Genomic DNA, 26,721 nt, shown 5'->3' with positions numbered 1-26,721 from the left:
CTAAAATCCAGAAAATTTACACAATTTACTCAACAGCTCTGAATGAGTGGCTGTTCTGAGTCAGGCACAGTCCTAGGCATTAGAGATGTGGGGGTAGATACAAAGTTACAGTAATATATAACTACAGTAGTATATAACTATAGCAATTGTAAAATTTTTCATGAAAATATGAAATTTGTTCAGTCATCCAAATGCTCTTGGGAGGCATAGGTAGGAAAGAACTTGAGTAAGCCAGAATGAGGAAAATAAACACATATTAAACATTCAGTCCTCTGTGTAAAAATTTATGATTCAGTGTCCTATGAAGATCACAGAAATGACATTTTTCCTGCAGGGAATGGATGTCAGGTGTGGGATTAAAGAACTGAGAGTTCAACAGTTATAGCACACCAGGGTGGAGCCCATGGTCTTTGAAGAAGGACTGGCCCAGATAGGAGAGGGACAGGCTGAAACAATTACAGTAAAAACATCAGTAACAGCAATACAAAGCTAACATTTACTGGGTGCTTCCGTGTCATGCACTGTGCATAACATTTTGTGGACAACCCCTCACTTCGCAAATGAAGCTCACTCTGGCTCCTGCATTTTGTTAGTGCATTCATTCATTCCTGCACTTTTTGGTCAGTGGATTCTTCCTTTTGTGTTTACTCACTTCAGGCTTTGGAATCTCCTGTTTGTCGGTCATTTATTCATTCACCAAATATTTATGTGCTATCACTCAGCTATCACTGTGACTGCAGAAATGAACAAGTGAAAAAAGGGCACAACTCCAGCCTTTACGGGGCTTTCCGTAGATAGACCAGAGACTCCATGATTATAAAACTGTGCTGTCATAGCAAGCCACCTAGTACAGCCCAGGGAGGGTGAGTGAGCAGGGCAGGTCTAGGAAATGTTCTCAGTGACACATGTACACAGTTATATAGTATAACACTGTGCATAACAGTTATATAATATGTAATCATGATACAAAATTGCTATACTATGGATTATATATTATGTTAGCTGCATTAGCTCTATATTCTATACATCCAACATCATTATATTGGATGAGGTAAATAGTTCAGATGTCCATTAATAGGGAAGCATTAAATAAACAATGAACCACTGATGTGCTGATATGGAAATAGTTCCAAAATATATAAGTTGAAAAAAAGAAGACCTCAGAGGAGTGGATGTCATATGCTGTCTTTTGTGGGGGGGGAAATAAAAATAAAAAGTCATAGTTTCTTGAATTTCATATAGACACTTTGGCATAGCACTAAAAATTAAAACAAAACTGGCTGCCTATTGGGGAGCAGAGATGGGGAAACCAGGCAGAGGGCGCACAAGGGTGGGAGGGCGTATTGTCACTGTACACATTTTTATGAGTTTGGACTAAGTGAATGTATTATCTATTTAAAAAATTAACATATCCTGAACCTTTGGGAGGGGGAAGGTATCTACTAGCGGACTGTGGACAGGTGGCTGGAGAGCTGAGAACAGGGTAAGAGGGAGCGGGGTGGGGTGGAGGGCCATTCCAAGCACAGTATTGCACATGGGAGGCATGCTGTGCTTGCGAACCTGTTATGTTTTGTGAAGATGACAGGTGGGCTCCTCAAGGGGAGTGTTGGGAGATGGGGGTCTTGGGAATCAGACAGAGCACAGGTCATGAGGTCCTCATGTGACAGGATATGAATTCAGATTTCATCTCGGAGGTGGGAATCTTTGGCTGGTGATCAGAAGGGAAATGAGTGACCAGAACAGCACTTTGTAATCATCTTCCTGGGAGCAAGTACACGTGTGATGGTGGGTGAGGCACAACCGGGGCCGGGAAGACTCTCTGGGAGGCTATTGGCCATCCTTCTGGTAGAAATGATGAGCATATGGACCAAGGACATGGGCAGTGGTCACAGACAAGGGGGACTAACATCACCCACACCTTGCTCCTGGCTACAGCCCTTGACTTTTCATCTCCTCCATGGATTAGACTTTGCTCCTCTCCTCATACTATTCACAGTCGTTCTTTAGATTCCACCCTGAAGTATAAATTGGTGTTGCTGGCCATTTGCAGGACCCCTGCTAAATAGGCTTCAGTGAGATTAGGGTGGCAGGCATCTCTCTCTGCCTTCCATTCTCCCTGTCCCCCTCAACCTGGGTGCCAGTGAGGGACCCCAAGACACGTTGCTGCTATGCAGACACAGTGGCACTGGCAAGGCCAGGGACCAGAGCTCCCGTGCTGGGGCCCGTGGAGCTAGACACGTCGTCCCAGAGGGGATAGCAGGCCACTGCCTTCTTTCTGAATCCTGCTATTTTTTGTGTTTCTGTCAAGCTTGTACAAAGCTCCTGCAGATATTTGACTGGCATTTCATTTTTTCCAGTTCCAAGCTCTACTCTTCCGTGGGACAACAGTACAGGCAGTATTCATGAGCAGAGCAGAGCTGTATCCATGAGTAAACCGTTCAAATATTTCCCTCTCACTTGCCAGAGAGCTGCTGCTTTCAAACCCCAACACACCCCCTCCATTATTCTGCCCACCTCTGTTGGCCTCTCCCTGCATCCTTCTAGATCCTTCTGTGCCTCTAGCAATTACAGGGGTACCCCCTGGCACAGCAGGGCCTCCAGGACATTGTCCCATCTCAAAGCCCTTTGTCTAATTTGCCAAGTTGTCGCCCATGCAGCACAGGCTGTTAAATATTGTGGCCATCATCCCCTTTTTTTCAGGAATAAGGTTGACATCTCAGCACATGCTAGGCGACTACTACAGAAAGTATTCCTATATCATCACATTAAAAAATTGTAATTCTAATAGTTATAAACATATTTATATGAAATACGTGGAAAGTATAAAAAACCCATATAACCACACAATAATACATAATTTGACAGTTGGGAAACAATTTCAGGGTGTATTCCATTTTAATATAAAAAGATACAATACTGGAACTCTTGTCTCATGGGTGTATTACACAAGAAAAGTCAGAGATCAGCAACTAATCCTTTTATTGCTGGAATGCTGAATAGAAGAGTCAGGACTATACATGCGGATGGATGGCTTTGAATGTTCACTCGACAAATATGTCAAAGAATTAGTTTATAACTGACAAGTCCTTTTAGGTGGCAACATACATTTTGTTGAGTATTTCTCCTTAGTGTATGTTTTTATGTGTCAGTTCAGCCCCTTACCAAATAAATACTTTCACCTTGCTATTCATTTGAATTGGAGTAACCATGGAGAAATGACTTTTTGATTCCACAGTATTATGCTGTATTATAAAAATGTGAACATCATGCTATCATTCCACAAAATGGTTTAGCAATTTACTCTGAATAATTTTTTAAAAGGAAGGAGATCTGTCCAGAGATGAAAGATTCTAGAAAAATGTTTCAAAATTAAAAAAAAAAAGAATAAGAACCTTTAGAATCTAGCATATAATAATAGAGTACTCTTTTACCTTAACATACATTGAAAAATTTTAAGAGAAAATGTGCCTCTCTATTTTTCTTAAAAAAAACAACAACAAAGATTTAAACATATATTTTGGCACAGTTTCATATGTAACTGCTAGGAGATTAAAGAAAGATCAGAAAATAGGAAACAACTGATAAACATCTATTGACAAATGGCAATATCTAGAAACCAAGAATCATCAGAATCTCTGGTACATCTCTGAGAGAAAATTCCTTAGTGTTTTGAGCCATAACCTCTTTCTTCTTTTTTTAAATTCAGTGCAGAATTTGCTTTCGTTGGACTAGAACACTAAACAATCTGATTTTTTATTCTAACCTTTAGTCTTTCTAGAAAATTATATTTCAAGTGTGCTCCAAAACACTATTTTAAAACTTGACATATGTGGGTTAAAGAACAACAATTCATAGATTATACAAGTGAGGTAAGACCACTATGTTGGTGGTCCCAAGTCAGCCATGGCTCCTGGTATGCTCACTTTTTTATAGCTACCCTCCTACATTTGGCTTGGGCTTGGTCATATGACTTGCTGTAATCAATGGAATAATAGTACAAGTTATTCAGGTAGAGGCTGGAAAAATGATTACATGCTGGGCTTCCCCTGGAACCTAGCTACCTTGCTATAGGAAACCCTGTTAAGTTTCTGCAAAAAGACAAGCCATATGGAGGAGAATGTGGTCCAACAGCAGCACCAGACATGTGAATGAGGTCCTCTTGGGTATTCTAGCCCCAGCAGAAGCCCTTGTTGAAAGGTGCATATGAGTGATCCTGGCCAATACCATGCAGAGCAGAAGAACTACACAGCTGAACCCTGCCCAAATTTCTGACCCACAGAACTCTAAGCAATAAATTTATATTGTTCTAAGTAATTCCATGTTGGAGTGGTTTGTTACATGGCAGTAGATAACAGATATACTAAATGATAACAAGGATTTCTCAACCTGTTTCTAGAAATAATTCCAAGGTACATTCTTCACCGACATACATCTCTTATACTTCTGTTGTCTATTCATTTACTGTTGAGCCTGTATCTTTTGTTCCTATTCTAACTCAACCAGTTGGATAGAAGGATCGAGTTGGATAGTTGGCTTATATGAAAAGTGGGACTTAAACTGACTTTATTGTATGCTGACTCAAACAACATGCCATGTCCTTGTTGGATCTCAGAGGAACAGCATTGTTGATAATACCTTAAGTTACTTCCCCTCTACACTGTAATCAAATTGTGTGTGGGACAATCTGATAGAAAAAAATTAACTTTAAGAGATTCCCAGGATATAAACTTCCTGTGGTCCAATCAAGCCATTTCTTCTTTCTGCTCCTCTATATGGAATTACATCTTGACACCACACTTTAAACACTAAAATGTAGAAGACTCTTTGGAAGGATTTGTTTTCTTAAGGAATAATAATTATTATTATTTTTAACGTTTATTTTTGAGACACAGCATGAGCAGGTGGGGGATGGGGGGGTGACAGGGAGCGGTAGAGAGGAGAAAGGGAGCAACAGAATCCAAAGCAGTCTCCAGGCTCCGAGCTGTCAGCACAGAGCCCAATGCAGGACTTGAACCCGCGGACCACGAGATCATGACCTGAGCCGAAGTCAGAAGCCCAACCGACTGAGCCACCCAGGCGCCCCCAGGAATAATTATTTGAAATATGAAGCTTACTAGATTGATCAAGCCATTGGGTGTGTTTGCATCCTCCTTTCTCTGGAACTGATGCACATTAGTTAAAGAATGCTTTAGAAGTAGAAGCAGTCAGTAGCAGACGCGTAAGCAGAAGAACCCAAAGTAGAGAATGGGAAAGGCACTGCTTCTGGGGGGCGGTGATGCTATTTCACTGAATGGTGTGTACTGTATCTCAAGTTAGAAACTATAGCGAAAACTATTTCTAAAACAAAGTGTCCGGATACCAAGAGGGAAGATGTTGCCTCATTAAGCACAGCTACTGTTAGCATAATTGCTGCTATTTCCATTATTTAAAGGATGTTCTCCATGTGCTTATTTAAGGCATTATCTACCACATGGGTGTGGACAGCAGGTTTAGATACAAAAATGCCAATAAAGGAGAGTCTTGATCAGACAGTGATTCAATGGTGCTACTTACAGAGAGTAGTATCTGGACAGCGCTGTGGATGACCTCTAGGTACTGGAAGTCCACAATGCAGCCTGTGACAGAGACGTACGTGTAATCGTCCATCATGCCGTGGGCGGACGGAGGCAGCACTCTTCGGACACAGCCCGGCCCGTGTTCCCGCCACCACGACCGGTGCACAGAAATGTTGAATGTCATCAGATCTGTATCCTAGGTGGGCAGGAGACGAGAGCAAAAGGAGACAGTCCTATCATATCACGTCTCTGATTTGCACTTTAGGAAGAATTCAGGATGGGGAAAATTGTTGAGAGGACTTACATTTCAGGTGCAAAATAACACAAGACAGAACCACAAATGGCTATATATACTATATGCCTAAACGACTGGATTATAATCGTTTAACATAGATACAACCTTTGGAAAATAACATTGTAAGGTTAGCACGCCTCAAAAATTGAGAGGCAAGGTCCTCTACATTTGTTCAAAACAAATTATTTTATTCATTTTGAGACTTTTTGTCTGCATTTTCTTGTTCATCATCATCGACATCACCTTTATGGGCTAACATATGAGTGCTTTTTAGCATTCTAGCCATTGTTCTAAGCACTTTTCATATGCTATATCCTTAAGGTTCATATAGATACTAGTAGTAACCCAATTTATAGTAAGCTGAATAGTAGTCCCCTCAAAAGACCTTCATGTGCCTCTCTCTGGTACCTGTGAATTTTACCTTCTTTGGATTATCTGAGTGGGCCCTAAATGCAATCTCATGTATTCTCATGAGGGGGAGGCAGAGGGAGATCAGACACAAGGCAGAAGAGGAGAAGGCAATGTGACCATGGAAAATTGGAGATGGGAGTGATGTGGCCACAAGCCCAGGAATGCTGGTAGCCACTAGAAGCTGGAAGAGACAAGGGACTATTCTCTTCAAGAGGTCCAGAGGGAGCATGGCCCCGTCAACACCTTGATTTCAGCCCAAGGAAATTGATTGCAGACTTGTAGCCTCCAGAATTGTGAGATTAAGTTTCTGTTGTTTAAGACATCAGGTTTGTAGTAACTTGTTACATAGCAGCCGTAAGAAACTAACACACATAAGGAAAGGAAATCACAGAGAGGTAAAATACATTGCCCAATTTAATGAACAAATTAAATAAATTGCCTATTTAATGACAGACCCACAACTTGATCCTCTGCAGTCTGTAGTTTCAGCTCTGATGTGGTACTACCCGGTTGCCTATGGTGTTCTCCCTCCCAAACCTTTACAATTCCTCATACCCTAAATTCCTCCTCAATTCCAGAAAACACCACTGAGAGCCAGAGCAAAAGAACCAAGAAGGCAATCCTTGGCATTTACATATCAAAATAAGCTTTCAGAGCTCTTTAGCAGAGACAACAGCCCGGGTGTTTAGCCTCAAAAGATGCCCATTAGTATTTTGGTGGAATGTGAGCCTCGAACAACTGAGATCAGACTGTTTTTGCTGTAACAATGGATTGAAAAGAATAGGTAAGGAGCCAGCATCTTGATTCCCAAAAAACTGACCTCAAGTCCTGGCCTCTCCCGTTCTGCCCACTGAATCCTATCTTTCCCCATCATACTGTCTTCCTTTTGCTGGAGTGCAATCCCCAATAAAAGCCTTGCCCAGAAGTCCTGCTTGGCCTCTAGTTAATTCCTATCGCTTGGTGAGCCCAAGGGCTGTGGTTGCTAACAAAACTACTATTATAGGTATGCCTCAGATTATATCACTATTAAAACATTTTATATCTTTTTTTTCTTTTTTGGGTTGTTGGTTTGTTACACATATCATTCAGTTACCTTCACAGTTACAGCACTTTATTGATAATAAAACATTTTACATCTTTTTTTTTTTTTTGGTTCTTGGTTTGCTACCTGTATCATTTGCAGTGCCCTCTGAAGGGAGAATATTATAGAAAAATAATTGCTTTAGCTAGTGAATTCAGTTTAACGCAAGGCAATTTACCTGCAGGCAAACAGCACACTGACTGCTCCCTTTCCTGACCATCAGATTTAATCTCTTACAGTTAGTCATGATCACAACCAAAAAACTATTATTTCCCGTTTTAATAGAATTCATTAGGTTCAGGATGAACTGGAGTGATCTCAAAAGTCATAGCAATTTCTGCTCCTTAAGTATTCTTCCCCAGTGGCCTTTTCTATTGCTGGACTCTAAATTCCTTCCGATATGATTTTGACTGAAATTTATATTACACAAATAAAACAAAAGTGAATTTATGAACTCATGGTATGTATTTGCTACACTCATAAAATCCCTCTGTGTAGTTCTCACTTAATTTGCTGGTACTATAAATATTTAAAAACTGTGCTGTTTTTTGCCATGACTACATTAAAATGTGAATGAGAACATCAATAGCATCAAATTATACTTAAAGCTTAAACTTCTAACTTAAATTTGGTATAAAATTTTATTGCAAGTGTGTGTCTGATTTGAATCCCCTTCAGTAGCTAGATTTCAAACATTGCAAAAACCCTTAACACATAATAACTCAATTTTGTATATGAAGCACATCAGAGGAAATGCAGAACAAAAAACTATAACAAAGTTTTTTATGAAAAAAAAAATACAGAAGGTCATTTACTTTGTTTAAGCTGTTCATTACCACATCAAAGCCTATAGATTTGAAATACATGGGTTAAGGCTAAACCTGGATCAACAAAGCTATCCTTACAAATAATTTCAAGGAGCTCAAACGTTGTTTCTCTTTCACTTCTTGGAGTTAGAATAGTATAGTGATGATTTAAGCACAACATGCTTAAGAAAACTGGTGACTGACATCCTTGTCATTTTCTTTAGAATTTAAAAGATTTCAACAATGATATTTACATTTATGCAAGCGTGTGTGATTACCAAGGACAGTTTGGACGACAAAGAAAGCAAGGAAGGAGAAGAAATGCATGAAACCCAAGCAGAGGGGCTTGGGATGCAAAGGACAGCCTGGAGAGAGAGAAAACACATCAAGGCTAACAGAAGAGAGAATTTCAGGGAAGATGGTAATGCCATAGACTCAAAGCCTGGTTAAAAAGAACCACTGAATTTGATGACTGGTTTGGCAGGAGGGGGATGCCTTATGAAATGCAATGCCAGGAGAGGATTGGGAGTGAAAAACTGGATTACAAGGAATAGAGGGGACTGAAAGGGAGAATTTGGTGTGTTTTTTCATGAAGTTTGGGAGTGAACGTAGTGAGAACACAGGATGGTGGCCTCAAGGGTGGGCAAGGAAAGCAAGAGTCCCTCCAAGGAAACACGTGGAGAACCGCATGCCCGCTGCATCTGCTCACACGCACAAAGTTATGACTTAGAAGAAAATTATTCCAGAATACCTGTCTCCCCCTAATATCTATTTAAGCAAATATTAAATGTTTCAAAGTACTTTCATCTCTCTAGTGTGAATTCCAAACTTGTTCCCATTTCCTTCAAATACTTGAATTAAACAAAAAAGGAATTTCCAGAATTCTTTGAAGTGTTGTTCATCAACCGTGTAGGTGAACATGCCTGCCCACATTCCTTTCACAATAAGTGTAGCTGCAGCACTGGAATCAGCTCATGTCCTAAAAAAGCTCAATATTCACTTCTTTTATAGTATATCACTATATTATCTCTTTTTTTTTAAAATTTTTTTTTAACGTTTATTTATTTTTGAGACAGAGAGAGACAGAGCATGAACGGGGGAGGGTCAGAGAGAGGGAGACACAGAATCCGAAACAGGCTCCAGGCTCCAAGCTGTCAGCACAGAGCCTGACGCGGGGCTCAAACTCACGGACCGTGAGATCGTGACCTGAGCCGAAGTCGGCCGCTCAACCGACTGAGCCACCCAGGCGCCCCTATATTATCTCTTATTAATCAAGGAGATAGTCTCTGTCTTATTCTTATTCTATCTGCTTTTTTGGGCATGTGTTTAATTCAACTAACCCTCTCTACTTCTAGAAATGGATGCTCAACTGCTAATGATACTCTTTTTTTTTTTTTTCTGTTTCCTTAATTGTGACTCAAAGAATCGTTGAATCCACTCTTACATAGTTATCTCCTTTCTTTGTCTTTTTACTCAGTCTTATCATAAGCCAGGACATTTGGAGACAAACGTGTATTTAACAAAATAGATTTTACTCAGTTTTAAAGAGTTGGCATTGGGTTTATATTTAGATAATAGAATTCATGTTAGTTGAAACTTCTTTTGAGATACTCGTTCATCTCAGAATATGAATTAGACAAGTAAAAACAATTTGCTTACATTTCTAATTACTTTTTTTTTTTCACCAAAGCACTAAATATTTTAGAGGGTACTATGGATCCATAGAGTAAAGGGCAAACACAGTGCTTGGTAGTGAGGTGTAAGTGTTTAGAGCATGTAATACAAAGACTAGGTACCAGTTCAAATATATTAACAATTATATGTTGTTTTCCTTAAAGATAGGTTTAAAAGATATTCAAGTTTCCATTGGGAAGAAAGAGTCTGTCATTTGCTAAGTCATAATCACTTAGTCTGTGCCATTGGTTCTGAATACAAAGAGCAGTTTGCACCTATAAATACAGAGAACAAAGTGATGGTTACGGTGGGGGGCGGGTGGGGGTTGGGCAAATGGGTAAAGGGGAGTGGTAGGTACCGGCTCCCAGTTTTGAAATGAACAAGTCACAGGAATAAAGGACACAGCATAAGGAATATAGTTGATGATATTGTGGGCACTTTGGTGGCTCAGATGATTAAGCGTCCAACTCTTGATTTTGGCTCAGGTCATGTTCTCATGAGCTCCATGTTGGGGTCGGCACTGACAGTACAGAGCCTGCTTGGAATTCTCTCTCCCTGTCTCTCTGCTCCTCCCCAATTGGCACACACATGCTGTCTCTCCCTATCTCCCTCAAAATAATGTTTTAAATAAACATCTAAAAAACCACATTGTAATAGTATTGTATGGTGAGAAGTCGTGGCTACATGTTTGAGCACAGCACAATGTATAAACTTGCTGAATCACTATGTTGTACAACTGAAACTAATGTAACATTGTGTGTCAACTATACTCAAATTAAAAAACTAAGAGAAAAAAAGCAGTGTGCAGAGTAAGTGGCCACTGGTTACTCTGCATCTCTACAACTAGGTATTGCTGGGATTTTTCATTTCTGTACCATTGGTCATAAACCAGAGGCAGAGCTAAAAGTAATGAAGCCTTTTGTCTTCATCCTGGGGCTTAATTCCCTGAATTGAACCACAACAGGAAGGAATGAAGTCTCATCTATCCATCCAATGATATTTATGGAGTTTCTAATGTGAGCTATGTGTTGGGATGTAAGACTGAACATAAGAGATCTTATCCCTGTCCTCATGGAACATATACTCTAGCAGAGAAGATAGGTAATAAAGGAAACAGCTAAGTAGGCAGAATAAGTACCCATTGCGAAAACTAATATAAAGGAAATAACCTGCTGGAGAGTGGCTGGGATGTGAAATGGAGTTCCTCCCTAATAGGTCGCCAGAGAAGGCTTCTCCAATAGCGGATATTTGGGCTAAGACCTGTTAGATGAGAAGGAACTAGATGTGTGAAGATCTGGGGAACGAGTGCACTGGTTCCCTAGAACTAGATGTGTGAAGATCTGGGGAACTCCAAGTGCAAAGATCACGTGAGGGCAAAGAGGTGTCAGTATTCCTGGTACCGATTGAAGACCGGTATAGCTGGAGGGAAGCCGAGGTAAGGATAAAAGTGGTGTATGATGAGGCTGAAGACAGGCAATGAGCCACGGCAGAGTCCAGTTGAGAAGTCAGATACCCGCATCATTTCCTGTGCATTCTTAAAAAGATAATTCTAAGAAATGTAAAGAGGATGGGTTTGATTGGGCAAAACTCGGAGCCAGGTAGGTGGTTATGATAGCGGGTGAGTGTCTTGGAGAAAGGTGGTAGCAGTAGAGAGAGGCAGAACAGAGAGGTGAGACATATTCTGGAGGCAGAATAGCATGTGGGGCCGAGAGGAAGAGATAAATGGAGGACAACCGTCTCTCATCGGGTGGCAGCCGCCTGTCAGCTGACGGCAATGCCCTGAGGAAGGCCGCTCCAGCAGCAGCATCATTGCGGGGCTGGAATTGGGCACATCGGCCCCCCTAAAGGGGAAGGGAAGGGCCCGAAACAGTATGTCCCAGTGCATCTTTGTCAGCGTGGCATTGTAAAACCATTTTCCTTATACGTAGGTTAAAAGAAAGGAGTCGTCATGTTAAATGGTGTTGGAAATACAAATTTTCGGTGTAAGAGAGGAGAGTCACTTATCTCGATGAGCACTGAGTAATGTATCGAATTGTTGAATCACTATGTTGTACACCTGAAACGAATATAACACTGTATGTTAACTATACTGGAATTAAAATGAAAAAGAAAAGAAAAAACAGTTATAAGATCAAAGAAATTAAGTGAAATAGTGTGATTTGGAAAACAAAGAGTTGACTGCTTTTCCAGAAATTTCTTCCAGAAATTTAAGTAATATATTTTACTATCCACATGCTTTTACTTTTGAAATAAGAACTAAAATATTGCCCACGATCAATTAATCTCAATAATGAGGAAACCAGGGGTGCCTGGGTGGCTCAGTTGGTTAAGCGTCCGACTCTTGATTTCAGCTCAGGTCATGATCTCACGGCTTTATGGGTACAAGCCCCGCGTCAGGCTCTGCGCTGACAGTGTGGAACCTGCTTGGGAGTCTCTCTCTCTCTGCCCCTCCCCCACTTGCACTGTGTCACCAAAACAACTTTCACTATCATGCTCTGAGCTTTGGTTCTAGTCTGTTCAGTCATACAGTTCATTGTATAATTTTCATGGAAATGGCTAATATTTGTGTTCCTTTCTTTTGTTCTCATTTTTTAACTTATTCAATTGAATACCTTAGTCCCATAATAAGTAGCACTTTAAAAAATAATTCTATTGCTGAGTCTTTTATTTATATTCATATCTGGATTAGCTGACTTTTAGAATTAGTACAGTTTTAGTCTGTAAGTATATATAAATTCGTGTTTTGTCTAAATGATTAATATAAGCTCAATCCCCTCAGTCTTTGTGGGTTTGGTGCTATGTGCACAGCACCTTATACATGGCAATAAAATTGTATCGCTGCAAAAAACCACTATGATGTTAAGACTGAACTGAAAATTTCAAATTGTGCTCATGATTCGAAATGATTATATAGAATGTGTGTGTGTGTGTGTGTGTGTGTGTGTGTGTGTTGTGTGTGTGTGTGTGTGTGTGTGTGATCTCTGTTCATCGAAATGGCCTAGAAGCAATGTCACTCCGGTAGCAGCAAACATCTCTGGTTCACACTCCCCAGTATAAGAACCAAGGTTTTTCCCTGGAGAAATGCTAAATTCAGTGTGGTACAAGGAAGGAACAAAGACAGTGTGAAATATATTTTGTTCTAGAAAGCAAGACAGTTTAAAAAAATTGAGGAGTCCTGTTGAAAACATGTGGGAACCAATATGTAGGGTCTGTTATTGGCTGAAGTTATAATAATTGGAACATCAGAAAGAATAATGTTTAAGGCTGACAAAATGCATTGAATCAATGAAAATCCGTGACTCCATAATGATCAAAAAAGAAAGGTAAAAATACTCACTGTTAATATTTAAAGCAGCTACTTAAATAAGACTTCTGTGCCTTATGCTCAATTTTGCTATGACTGCTCTCTCTAAAAAGTGTTTCTTAATTATAAAAAATAACTGCACTTGAAAAAAATGAGTAAAGAGAAAGAAGAAAGCATTTATTTTGTCTTTTTCCAGTAGAAATTCTAAATCAAGTTAACCAAGCTGGTGAAATAAAATTCTACATTACTGATGAGTGTCAGGCAATAAAGGCAGAAGGAATAAAAGAACTTAAAAAACCACATTTTTGCCAATTTTAACAAAATTGTTTGATTCTTGTAAGGATTAGCAATTGGTTATTTAAAAAATTAAGTAAATAATTAATCCACACAGTGCCAAAGTACATAACACAGATTTATTTTTAGTGTCAAACAATACGTCTAGAATGATAGTAACAATAAATATATCACATTGAGGGTAAATGTATAGCATTAAATGTTTTAGTAGGAAAGAAGAAAGGCTAAAAATTAGTGAGCTAAGCATCTAGTTTAAAAGTTTTAAAAGACTCACAAGTTAAAACTAAAGATGTTAGATATAGATTTCATTAACAAATATTTGCTATGTGCCTATATTATTCGGGGATCTAGATGAATCCATGAACAAAACAGACTAAAATCCCTGTTCCATTGGAGCTAACATTCTCATATGGGAAGACAGACTATAAACATAACAAAAAAGCACATTTCATGATCGAAGATGAGTGCTATTTAAAAAGAGTAAGGACATCAGAAATATATAATAGCAGAAATTACTTAAAAAACCAAAGATCCAATAGATAGCAAAACAAAGACCAAATTTGTATCTTTAAAAATCTACAATAAAATTAACTACATCCTAGTAAGAATGATCAAGCTCAATATGACTTGTCATTGTTCAGTGTGGTACAGGGGCCAGTCACATGCAGGATAATCACTAGTCTACCAGAGAATAGTGTGGCAACATTGAAAAGTTAAAAATGGGAATGCCTCTTGATTCTGCAATTTTATCCCTCTGCCTTTATCCTAGCTCACACATCCACCTGTATACACATATGAGTCTACTTAGCAATGGTGTTTGCAACAGCAAAAAGTTGAGAACAAGCTAAATGTCTATCAGGCATTAATAAATTGGTATTCGTGCAATTGAATGCTATGTGAAGTAGAAATGAATTAAATAAGCTTATGTATATTCAAAAGGATGGATCTCTTAAGCATGATGTTGACAAAAAGAATCCAGTTGTGGACAAAATATTGTATGACTTCAGTTATATAAAGTTTTAAAAGTTGTGCAATACTATGCATTTTTTTAGGAATGCACATATATATATATATATATATATATATATATATATGGTAAAACTTTAAATAAATATAAAAACATAACAAATGCAGAATACAGAGTGAAAAAAGGGATCATGGAACAGTAAACAAGAAGGGTTTAATTGTGAGGGAAAAGTTTTATCTTTATTTCATTGGTGATAAAATGAGTATTTGTCGACTACTTCATTATTCTTTATTAAGTATTACATACTGCTTGAAGATAAAATTTTTTTTAAAAATATCCCTCTATTTCTCTCCATTCCAGTTGCCACTATCCTAGACTGGCCACCATGGTTTCTCTCTGGGACAATTGCAGTGACCCCTAAATGTAACTCCTGGCATCTCCTGTCTTCAAATTTATTTTCTTTATTACAGCCAGAATAATATTTTCTAAACCCGAATGTGTTGATATCACTAGTTGCTTAAAAACACTTCAACGGTTTCCCACTGCCCAAAGATAAAAGGTTATCCTTGGGAAAGCCTGAAGGATCTTTACTCACTTTTGCAGACTCCTTGTTGTCCTTCTCTTCACAATCTGTGCTCTAGCCATACTGATCCTTTTCCCCAAATGAACTGTTCTGTCTAACTTGTTGGTCTTCACACACCCTGTTCCCTTTTTATAGAATATTGTCTTTCACTCTTACCTTCCATCCTCTTTCCTGCCCCTACAAACAACCCTTCCCCATCCTGGTTACCTGGCCAACTGCAATTTCTTTTTAGGGTTCAGCAGAGACATCACTTTCTTTGGAAAGTCATCCCTGGCCCCTGGAAAGTCTGGGCAATATAACTCTTCTGTGTGCTTCCCAAGTGCCCAATTCTTCCACCTAATTTTATAGCTTTATCTGGGTAGAGATGACACATTCTTTTTTATAATCAGTTTTCTGACTAACCTACAAGATTATAAACCAACTATAATCAGCACTGTTTTCCCATGCCAAGCTCACAAAAATAGCTCAATATATTTTTTTAATCAAAAGAATGAACAAACCTAACTGCTAGTTTTTTGAGGCATGATTTCAGTTGAGAATTGAGAAAAACTTATAAAACAAGAAATCAACTGCACATCCCTCAAAGTGCCTCTTTACGTTGCTAGTGGGAGTGCGAATTTGTGCAGCCACTTTGGAAAGAGTTTTGTATTCCCACTGAAGCTAGATAAGTATATGTCTTAGGACCTAGTGTACCTACTCCTGAGTACGTAACCAGGAGAAATGAATGCATACATCCACCAAAGACCTGAACAAGAATGTTCTTAGCATCTATTTGTAGCCAATGCCTGAAATGTATACCAACAGTAGAATAGATTGAAAACATGTGGTATGTTGTTAAAATGGAAGCCACACAACAACAAAAGAGAATGAACTGTTGATACCACAAGGACATGGTTGACTCTTATGGACATGATGTTGAGCGAAGGAGGTCAGACTCAATAGAGATATACCATATGATTCCATTTCTATGTCCTAAGAAAGGCAGGACTGGGCTGTGGTGATGAAGGTGGAAAGAGTGAGCACGGGTATCACTGCAGGGATGGAGGTTGTCTCTAAAGCTGGAGATCACATGGTGTTGGTAAACCACATGACTTCTAAAGCTTCACAAACTTTTTTTTACATATGAAAAAAGTTGGAGTTGCAAGGTTTTTCTTTCCTTTTTTTAATTTTTTAATGTTTTTATTTATTTTGAGAGAGAGAAAGAGAATGAGTGGGGGAGGAACAGAGAGAGAGGAAGACACAGAATCCGAAGCAGACTCCAGGCTCTGAGCTGTCAGCACAGAGCCTGATGTGGGGCTCGAATCCACCAACTGTAAGATCATGACCTGAGCAGAAGTGGGATGCTTCACTGACTGAGCCACGCAGGCGCCCCATAGGGTTTTTCAAATTTATACTTCCCTGTTGCATTCATCTTGGAATTGACATGAGTCTTATCAAATGCATTTCTTAAGAAAGGTAAGTATGCAAAGGATCAGCATCTTTCTCATATGTAATGAAAATAATTGAGGCACTGTGCGTACATAGGTAGGAGGAAAAGAACCATGGCCAAAGACCTAATTTCCTTCCTTAAATCAGTTTGTTTGTGTCATTTGATACAATTGGAAGCAATCATACAAAAACTTGCAGTTTCCTAATAATGACTGAAGAAATCATTAGTTCCTTTGGAAGAAATGTACTACTCATGTAGTAAAAATGAAGCCACTTTTACTACAGGGCCATTTGGCCCTGTAGTAAATTTTTACTGTAGTAAATTTCTACTACAGTGAGAAATTAACAAAAATCTGCGATTTGCAAAAGAACTTATATTTTTCTTTTAAATGTCAAGCTCCCGGTCTCTTATTTGTGTTTAATTTTTAGTTGTCCCTTTATTAGCCGTATCTTCCTGTACACTGGTTTGTCTACTTTTGATGTGCATCAGGTCCATTGGGCAGAACCAGAGATGTCCTTGTGAAAACAGCCCTCCAAAGACTTCAAAGGACTTAAGCCCTGAAAACATTTCAAATATTAATTATTTGTGAAGGGATAACGTACATTCACAGATATCGACATTTCTGGTATGTAATTGATGCACCTGATTACATTAAGATTTGCCTACAGATGATTTTTAGAAAATAAGTACACCTATCATTGTAATCTATGAATTTTAAACACCTGTAGTTTACTTACTTAATTACCGAGCTCACTCAACACATCTGGCTTCTCTGTCTTTGTGTTAATCAATAATTATTTGATTACAATGTTATGCCTTTTATGCTAATCAGGATTTTGAGACCATAAAATTGTGCTACCTTTGGTATGCACGCTGGCGCTAATGTGTTGTATTTATAGCATGGTGTATTCATAATTCATATATGCATATGCACGTATGCACACATTTTACTTAATTTGCACAACAGAATATTTTTTTAATCTTTTTTTTTTTCTTGCTAAGTTTACCACCTGAAAAGAACACCCTTACTTATTTTTCAATTTTGGTAGGAAAAATTCCTCATTTGAGAAAAAAAAAATAGATATTTGTTTTGATGTGATAGAATTCTTTTTAAAAAATAAAAAGAATAGTCATGTAGTCCTTTTAGTTGTTCCCTTTTTGAAAAGTGTCTGGATAAAAAGAATAATATTGGTGTTTCTGACCTATGAATGTGGCTGCTGGTGTGGTTGAAAACCCTCTACAAAAGAAGACTATTTTGTTAATTGCTTCCTTTGCTGAAATAATTGTGAAGGCTGGAAAGAGGTCTGATTAATTGCAAACTTGGATGTGGTAAAAACCTCTCTGGCAGGTTCTTATCTATCACCATCAATCTCAAGTTGCACAGCAACCTTCTTAGATGGCTTGTAAGAGGCAGCCTCTTGGGATATGGAAGTTTCAGAGACAGTGACTTAAATACAACTCTGGGTGGATATTCACTGTAGCAGAGGGATGTGTGTTAACCTATTCTTATTGCTTGACTCCTCATTAGGGTCTTGAAGGTTCCATACAAATCTTGGTGTGTATATGTGATTGGGGGAGTTATTCACTGTGCTGTGGGGAGGAGCTGAACTGGGAATAAAAGCCCAACTCTGCCCATTTGTAGCTATTTTTTCATTTTGAAATATTGTTTCCCTGCATGTCTCCCTAGATCCTTTGATATAAATAGGTGTCATCATACCAAGTTTGGAGACACCTCATGTCAACAACACTTCTATGCACTTCATCCAAATAGGATTAAGTTATCACCAGCCAGATATTCCACAAGTGTATAAAGTGCAGTGGCCACAAAGGAGTCACCTAAATAATGGACTTGGTTTTGTTTTTGGGGCACCTGGGTGGCTCAGTCGGTTAAGCGGCCGACTTTGGCTCAGGTCATGATCTCGCGGTCCGTGAGTTCAAGCCCCGTGTCGGGCTCTGTGCTGACCGCTCAGAGCCTGGAGCCTGTTTCAGATTCTGTGTCTCCCTCTCTCTGACCCTCCCCTGTTCATGCTCTGTCTCTCTCTGTCTCAAAAATAAATAAACGTTAAAAAAATTGTTTTGTTTTACTACTGTTTGATTCTTTTGGGAATAATGCTATTTAAGGTCATTTCCTTTTTTTTTTTTTTTTTTAATACCAGGGTGGAGTCATGGCCGTAGCTGTCTTAGGGTTCTAAGGAGCTCAGGGTGCTTCTCAAACATGAATTAGTTCATATTAGAAAGTGAATTCTTATTAGCAGTGATTAATCTCAATAATTTTAATTTCCCCAAATGAAGTAAAGATCACTTTTAGCTCTCTTTAGTTAGAGTTCAATTGGAAGTTTTCCAAAGAATATTTATTTATTTATTTACTTATTTATTTACATTTTTTAACATTTATTCATTTTTGAGAGACAGAGAGACAGAGCGTGGGTGGGGGAGGGGCAGAGAGAGAGGGAGACACGGAATCTGAAGAAAGCTCCAGGCTCTGAGCTCTCCGCACAGAGCCGCATGCAAGGTTCAGACTCATGGACTGCGAGATCATGACCTGAGCTGAAGTCAGATGCTTAACCAACTGAGCCATCCAGGCGCCCCACTGAAGAATATTTAAATCCTTTTCAATTTGCTGATCATAAGGAGAAATATAAATTTCTGTTTTTCTTTATAGATAGCAGCTACTCTTAAACCAAAGCATCCAACTTGTCCAAAAGCATACTTAGCTACATTTTTTGAAAGTACCTAAATGAATATACATACTATTATCCAACCTCTTCCCCTTCACAGTTCCACCTGCACCCAACAATCCTCCTCCCATGAGCTGGGATTATTTCTAGGGATTCTGGGTAGTTACTGTGGCTACATCTTTTGCAATGACTGAAACAGCAACAGTATGAGGCCATAAGTGTCTGTCTATGCTTGTCCTACTTCCCCTCTGTCTAAACACAAAGAGCTGTCAAATAGTGTAGGTTTCCTCCTACGAATACAGTAATTCCACTATACATATGGATCATTATAAATTTAAAAATCTTATTAGGTCACAAGATTTTCCCCAAGAACGAATGCATACATTTTTCCTTGCTCAGCTCTGTAACAGAAAGACTGTTTATAATCATCGTTCTCCATCCATTATACAGCCAAAAATATCATATTTTCTTAATTAGCACTTTATAATCTAAAAATATCTAGTCTATATTAATTATATTATCTTGCACACCAAAGTTATTTAGAACTATTTCAATTCAGAGCCATTTACGCAGCCATTATGTGACTCACACAGCCTGATGCATTTTCCCTATAAGAACGATGCTTTGAGTATCTTGTCAACCAATCATAAGTCCTGATGGCATCTTATTTGTTATTGGAGGATAAGTATTGTGCATCAGGAGCTCTGTGCACACTGAAAGGCCAAGGTTTGGAGAAGTGGAGGCTGGTTCAATCAGCAATCAGAATATGCCCACACCATCCCTGAGGCGGGGAAAAAAAAATCATCCACGAAGGGTCCAACTCTTTTTCTCAAAGTCTGGGAATGAGATATATGGTTTTTGAGGAAGTCTAGCACTTTAAAAGTTAGTTTTTGGAGACTTTCCAGAAACAGATCAAACAGGAGAAGATTCTTTTTTACTGTCACAGCTGTCATTCTTTTAAAAGTCTGTTTCCTTAGTGAAGGGCACTGTTTCTAAGAGGCACGTTTGGTGGGGGAAGGAGAGCCCGTAGCATTCAAAGGCAGCAGTTGCACCAAGGACCAAGTAAGTGAGGCTGAAAAGGCACAGTTCGCCTGGCATTCTAATCATAGTCTCGCCAGTAAGAAAAAGGAAAAGAAAAATCTCAATATGGGCAACAAGCTATTGACTGACTTTAGTTTTAAACTTTTAACCAGAGGAGAACTGAAATAGAAAGGGCACTTGCATTCCCCCTATATTCTTAACAGGTTTCATTCTCATTTATATGTTTAACATTCTCTAATTTCAGGCCATGTGCCGAGTAGCCTGTAATACTTTAGGCAAGTTACATAAAATTTCGATTTCAACTTAAAAGTCCAAGTAGTTCCCTTATACTTTCTTTCTTTTTTTTTTAAGTTTACTTATTTATTTTGAGAGAGAGACAGAAAGAGAGAGAGACAGAGAGACAGAGAGAGAGATGGAGACAGAGAGAGACAGAGAGCATGCATAAGAGGGAGAAGGGCAGAGAGAAGGAGAAACAGAATCCCAAGCAGGCTCTGCACCATCACTGTCAGTACAGAGCCCGATGTGGGGCTCGAACCCATGAACTATGGGATCATGACCTGAACCAAAATCAAGAATAGATGCTTAATCAATTGAGCCACCCAGGTGCCCTCCCTTATATTTTAAAATTGAGGCAATCTTCAGTAGAGAATTATGCTATATGGTACATCAGCCTCTATTTGGGGAATGTTACACATTTACATTTCCAGCTTCTAGATGTGACTCTGATCAAGTATATATTACCCCAGAGCCAACCTGCCCATGAAGAAAGTTCTGAGAGGGCAGGAATCTTCCCAAGTATCTATTCTCCACGATCTCACATTATATGAGAGACCAGTAAGTGCTACTATCTGGTCCTCAGGAAAGATCCACGAAGAAGGGAAGGCCAGATGCATAATACATACCAGATGCATTGTAGGGAAGGGTGGACCAATATCACATAACTCAGAGGAAGTGAAGTTAAATAAAAGGTTGCTGGAAAGATAGCAGCCGTGCTGGGCATGGTAACATGGGGAACACCCACCTCCCTCCTCTTCTCCACTTTGTCCAGAATTTAAATAGCAGCTTCTCTTTGAATCATTCGACAGATGGGGCTGATTTGCAGTAGGAAGCCCGGTAACTTGATGGCTTGGATCATGTTGCCTTTGGGGAGGAGCTAGAAAGAAGGGCTAGAATGAAAAGGGGAGAGGAAAGAAATGCTGCCATTGTCAGAAAAAGATCAACTTAGGAGAAAAAGGGAATTTTATGGGGACCTTCAGTAGACCGGGAATCAACAGGTCAGAGCCATGCGTTATATAAAATGAACAAAAGACAGAATTTGAATTACAAGATAATAAATAATTCCATCGAGAATTTTTGTAGCTATTTGATGATTCATAGTATTCTTTGATTATTTATTTTACTCATGACCATTAATGCTACTCTCAAATTCAGGTAGCTTATATTAGAATCCACTACACAATGCACATTTATTTATGAACATTTAGAAATAAACATGTTCCTATCACTTGATGTGAATGTATAAATGTGTTAGGGCCATGAGCTCATCATTGTTATTGAAAACATTCTGGACCATTTATATAAAGATTCTCAGTATCGAATAAAGAAGGTTCTACTTTGGGGATATATAAATTTCAGCTTCTTAGTTTGATAAATACTTAATTTGGTCATAACTACACATAACACGAGGCTTCGGTTTAGTGTTCATGTGTGAATTGTAATAAGTTTTTGCTAGGTCAATTGTTGCATCCCATAAACACATACGCAAGGGATTAAAGAGACTGTCAACAACCACAGTATCAGTGCTGGTGATGGTCAAAATTTACTTGTCAGGCAAAGCATAAGACAAATGGATTATTTGTGAACATTTTGCTAAGATTGAGAACAAAGCCAGATGCCCAGAGTAAATAAACAGACAGACAAACAAGATCTCAGCTGACTGTAGGACAATGATTCATAACACTAGCTCATCCCAGAACTCTTCAAAGCTTCTTGCTGTGGACTAGTCTCAAAGGCTCATTTCCAAGAAAATTTAACCAGGCTCCTAATCGACACAGAGTTGCTTGTGAACAGAATTAGAATACTTTCTTTTAGATTAGTTGCTTCTAATAGTTCCTAGATTTTTAATGGAGTGATGGCATGACGGCAGATTTCCCTGCCTTTCTTTCTTACCCATACCCCCAGCTCTACATCCTACCACGCACACCTCTTATCTCACAAGTACGAAAGACAGGGAGGAGACTCCAGGGAGCTCAAGTTAGATGGGAAAGAAGAAAGAAAAAGATATTCCAAACAAGCCTCTGTAATCTAAGTTTCCATATCACACACAGGTTAAACATAGCATTGCATCCTATGCCTAACATTTACCTGAAAAGCAATCGTAATGTTGTGGTCTTTCGGGACTTCTGAGATGGGAATGGCAGCAACAGTGCCTACCCAATGACATTTGTCTATTGTTTTTGTCCAGCCTTGGACATAGCCAGTCCATAGCCAACAGTACACTTACTCTTTTCTGCTAATGTAAGTCTGGCTCTGTAATGATGGTACCTCATGAACTCAGCATTCTAGCTATACCAAGAAGCAGAACCCTGGTCAATGGAAAAACTACCACCATTGTCGCCATCTGCTCTTTGGCCCTTTTCACACTGCAGTATAATTTATCTTTTTAGGATTGTCCTGCCCATTGACTTTATGTTTCTCAAGAGCGAGCATGGATTTATTTTTATATACACAGTATCTAAAACAGAGCTAAACATGTAGTAGATATGTAATAAATATTCATTGATGAATTATTGGTTCTTAAGATCAATAACATGCATCCTTTAGAATCAAAGGGTCAATTTCTTACCTACTAAAGAGTTAACATAAAATATAAACTATAAAAGCCTTAGAGAAAACAAACATAAATATTTATCTTAGGGTGAGGAAGGACAAACAAAACTAGCAAGAAAGAAAATGACGAAGAATAGATATGAAAAATTTGCTTTCAAGGATAGCTAATGAGAAGAATTGACACTGGAATTGAGAGTTGGCGTCTTCCCCCTGTGTTATACTATGCCACTTTGAAAAGTGTTTTTTGCCACAATTGAGTCTTTTCAACCACATGCTAAAAGGAACAATATTCCTGTAAACAACACTACGTTTACACAGATAAATTGGTTTAATGCATTAAGGAAAAATGCTACATGAATTAAACAAGATGCATTAAAATGTCTTCCAAAAACTTAACCGACAAATAATTGGTTTGACTGTATTTTTCAGAGTTTAGTCATTAACCTGGTGTCCCTTAGGTGTGATCCTAGGATTAGAGTACTAGGGAATTACGAGTTGTAAAATATGTACAGCTTTACAGCTCCACAAGGATGTAACAAGAAATGATCTTTCTTTTTTTTTTTTTTAAATATAATTTACTGTTAAGTTAGCTAACATACAGTGTATATAGTGTACTCTTGGCTTTCGTAGTAGATTCCCGTGATTCATCACTTACATACAACACTCAGTGCTCATCTCAACACGTGCCCTCCTTAATGCCCATCATCCATTTTCCTTGCCCCCCCCCCCAACTCCCTACCCCATCAACCCTCAGTTTGTTCTCTGTATTTAAGAGTCTCTTATGGGGGCGCCTGGGTGGCTCAGTTGGTTAAGCGTCCGACTTCGACTCAGGTCATCTCATGGTTTATGGGTTTGTGAGTTCGAGCCCCATGTTGGGTTCTGTGCTGACAGCTCAGAGCCTGGAGCCTGCTTTGTATTCTGTGTCTCCTCCTCTCTCTGCTCCTCCCATGCTCATGCTCTGTCTCCTTCTGTCTCTCAATAATAAATAAACGTTAAAAATTTTTTTAAATAAAATAAAAAAAGAGTCTCTTATGGTTTGCCTCCCTCTCTGCTTGTAACTATTTTTTTTTCCTTCCTTCTATTTACCACAGCCTTTTTGGCTGAGATTCTTTTACAAGTTGTATGCCATACTAACCAAGAAAATTCACAATTACATGTTTAAGGATCCTAAGTGATAATTGAGAAAAAGTCATGTTCTGGAAAAGTTACAAACTTCAGTGTTATACCTTTAATTTTTGCCAACAGATTCACCATCACAAAGATTTCGGAGGGTAAATTATTGTTTGTCTAGTAAAATTAAAAGGTTTGAAATTCTACTTAAAAAGCCTATTTTCTGTATTCATATAGAAACATATTTATAAGTAACAAAATTATATGCTTAATAAGAATCTTAATCATGTATATAGATACTGGACACTTTAAAAATTAACTTGAATTAACTAAATTAATTAATTTAGAATTCCAAATTAGCACTTGATGGAAATAGCGAGATGATTATCATTATTTGGTATCATAAAGATACAACTTTAATTATAATAAAGCATATACAGTAAAACACACAGCTTTGTTTTTTTTTTTAAATCTTATTAGACAATCTTACTAGGCAAATATCACTAATTGAGGAAGCAAAGAGTAAATATAGGCATGTAAAAAAAATCACTTTTCAAATTTGAGAGGTTAATGTGTTATATTGGGAAATTCTTTTTTTAAATGTTTATTTATTTATTTTGAGAGAGAGAGAGATAGCACGCAAGCAGGAGTGGGGCCAAGAGAGAGGAAGAGAGAATCCCAAGCAGGTTCCACACTGTCAGTGCAGAGTCTGACATGGGGCTTCAACTCATGACTGTGAGATCATGACCTGGACTGAAATCAGGAGTCGGACACTTAAAAGACTGAGTTACCCAGGCCCCCCTATATAGGGAACATTCTTTTTTTTTTCAGTTGGTTGTCTGCTTTTTATTCTGTTTACATTGTTATGGCATGATGGCATCATAAAATCTTTATGTAGTCAATTCTATTAATTATTTATAATTATATGTATATATATATATATATATATATAGCTAATTTATATATAAGGTAGAAACTATAAAAGCAATTTCATGTAACAATAAATACTCAAGAAAAGATGTATCAGTAGGGCAACTGCTATATGAACTTCAAACACTTTGGGTCCTGGGGCTCTTCTTAATTAATATAGTGCAACAATTCTGCAAAAACATAGGCAGGCATATATTACAAAACCACAAATAATAAACATGGGTCCAGGAGAAAGGAATGCACACTTCCCATTGAAAGATTTGAAAAACATGCTTTTTAAATGCTCTAAAGTTTCTTCAGAGAAGCTCATAGAATTATATTAACTTACTCATGGTTTTCTTTAAAACAATATTCTAATTCTCATACAATTTTCAGAACATTTGGCCAATATACAGATCAGATAACCAGCTGTGAAAGAGAGAGAGAGAGAGAGAGAACTGAAAAGATGCCGAGTCCCTGTGCCCATCCCCTCCACCCTACTCAGAGTCAATCAAGCCACACTGCCTTCCTGGAGCCTGTCCCAATCCCAGTACTCTACACAGTTACTTGTTTGTTTCTTTTTTTTCTTCTCATATGAAATTTATTGTCAAGTTGGTTTCCATACAACACCCAGTGCTCATCCCAACAGGTGCCCTCCTCAATACCCATCACCCACCCGCCCCTCCCTCCCACCAATATTCTAATGCTTCTGGGAAAATTAGTCAGTAGAGCATGTTAAAAATGTAATAAAATACAGTACCTAGAAAATGAACATTCTTTCTATAGGTAAGTGTGAGTATTCGGCAATGGTCACAGGATGACTGATTTGTGGTCTCTTCACATTTCATATTCTGGGTGCGGAGCTATTTTTAGCTGATGTCAAACCTCCATTTGTAGTAAACTTCAGTGCTACCTCCTGATCAAATGTTCCTTTGCTGCAGCAATCATTAAGGTAGAATTGAAGCTACGATAATTTAAATGTGGATATAGCCTCCTGACTAATTTTGGGTATCAGATACAGTTTCAGCAGCAGGTTAATTTCTATGTAAGGTTTGGTCTGACTTCTTAAAAGATGATTACTAATAGCTACTATTCTCTAAGTTTTTTTTTTTCCTCAGACAACTCCAGTTTTCAGGCCAAAGACAAGCAGCTCCCTGTGTGTCCGTTAGTGTTCTGATGCCAGCTCTTTAGAACGATATTAATCTCTATGTCACAGACTCATGTATTTTTTAATCTGCTTCAAGAACAAAAAGGATATAATGGCCCATTAGGAAACATTAAATCCTGATCATTTTGTTAATGTTCTAGCTAATATGTGTTCTATAAAGTTGCTCACTTTTATAACTAAGATTCTAGTGTCATGGGTTAATGAGCCACATAGCTTCTACTGTTGTACATCAGCCATTAATCCATTATCAGAAAAGGACTAAGCTATCGCCCTAGCAGATGGATCGGAAGTCCTGGAGGGGTAAATTAACCCTCATCCTTTACTGCTGGGTCTTACAACTTTACAGAGCATTTTCACATCCCATCACATTTGCTTCTTAAAACCATTCTCTGAAGTCAGGAGGGTAGTGTGTTATTATTCTCATTTGTTTGAAGGGCCTGCCAGGGAAGCACAGCCTCTTGTGCATCTCCGACCAAAAAAGGACTGTGGGAAAGGTCTTTCACTGGGAAGGTCATTGGCTGACTACAGCTTCCGGAGGATCGTGGTGAGGGAGGAAGAGGACGTAAAAGTCAGTCAAAACAACCCTC

At 38.5% G+C, this 26,721-nt stretch overlaps 1 protein-coding gene across 1 annotated transcript in view; it reads right to left on the bottom strand.

The window, feature by feature from the left end:
* NKAIN3 (sodium/potassium transporting ATPase interacting 3) overlaps window positions 1-26,721 on the bottom strand; it is a 606,086-nt gene that overhangs the window by 143,590 nt on the left and 435,775 nt on the right. Inside the window, exon 4 of the mRNA XM_019421258.2 lies at window positions 5,554-5,751. Within this exon, the coding sequence (XP_019276803.2) occupies window positions 5,554-5,751 (198 nt within the window). The remainder of the gene's footprint in view (window positions 1-5,553; window positions 5,752-26,721) is intronic.

Source organism: Panthera pardus, unplaced genomic scaffold (genome assembly GCF_024362965.1).
Source record: "Panthera pardus isolate Hobbes unplaced genomic scaffold, ASM2436296v1 HiC_scaffold_7, whole genome shotgun sequence".
Lineage (NCBI taxonomy): Eukaryota > Metazoa > Chordata > Mammalia > Carnivora > Felidae > Panthera > Panthera pardus.
The sequence above is the reverse complement of the archived record's forward strand: the minus strand, read 5'-3'. Positions and strand labels throughout refer to the sequence as shown.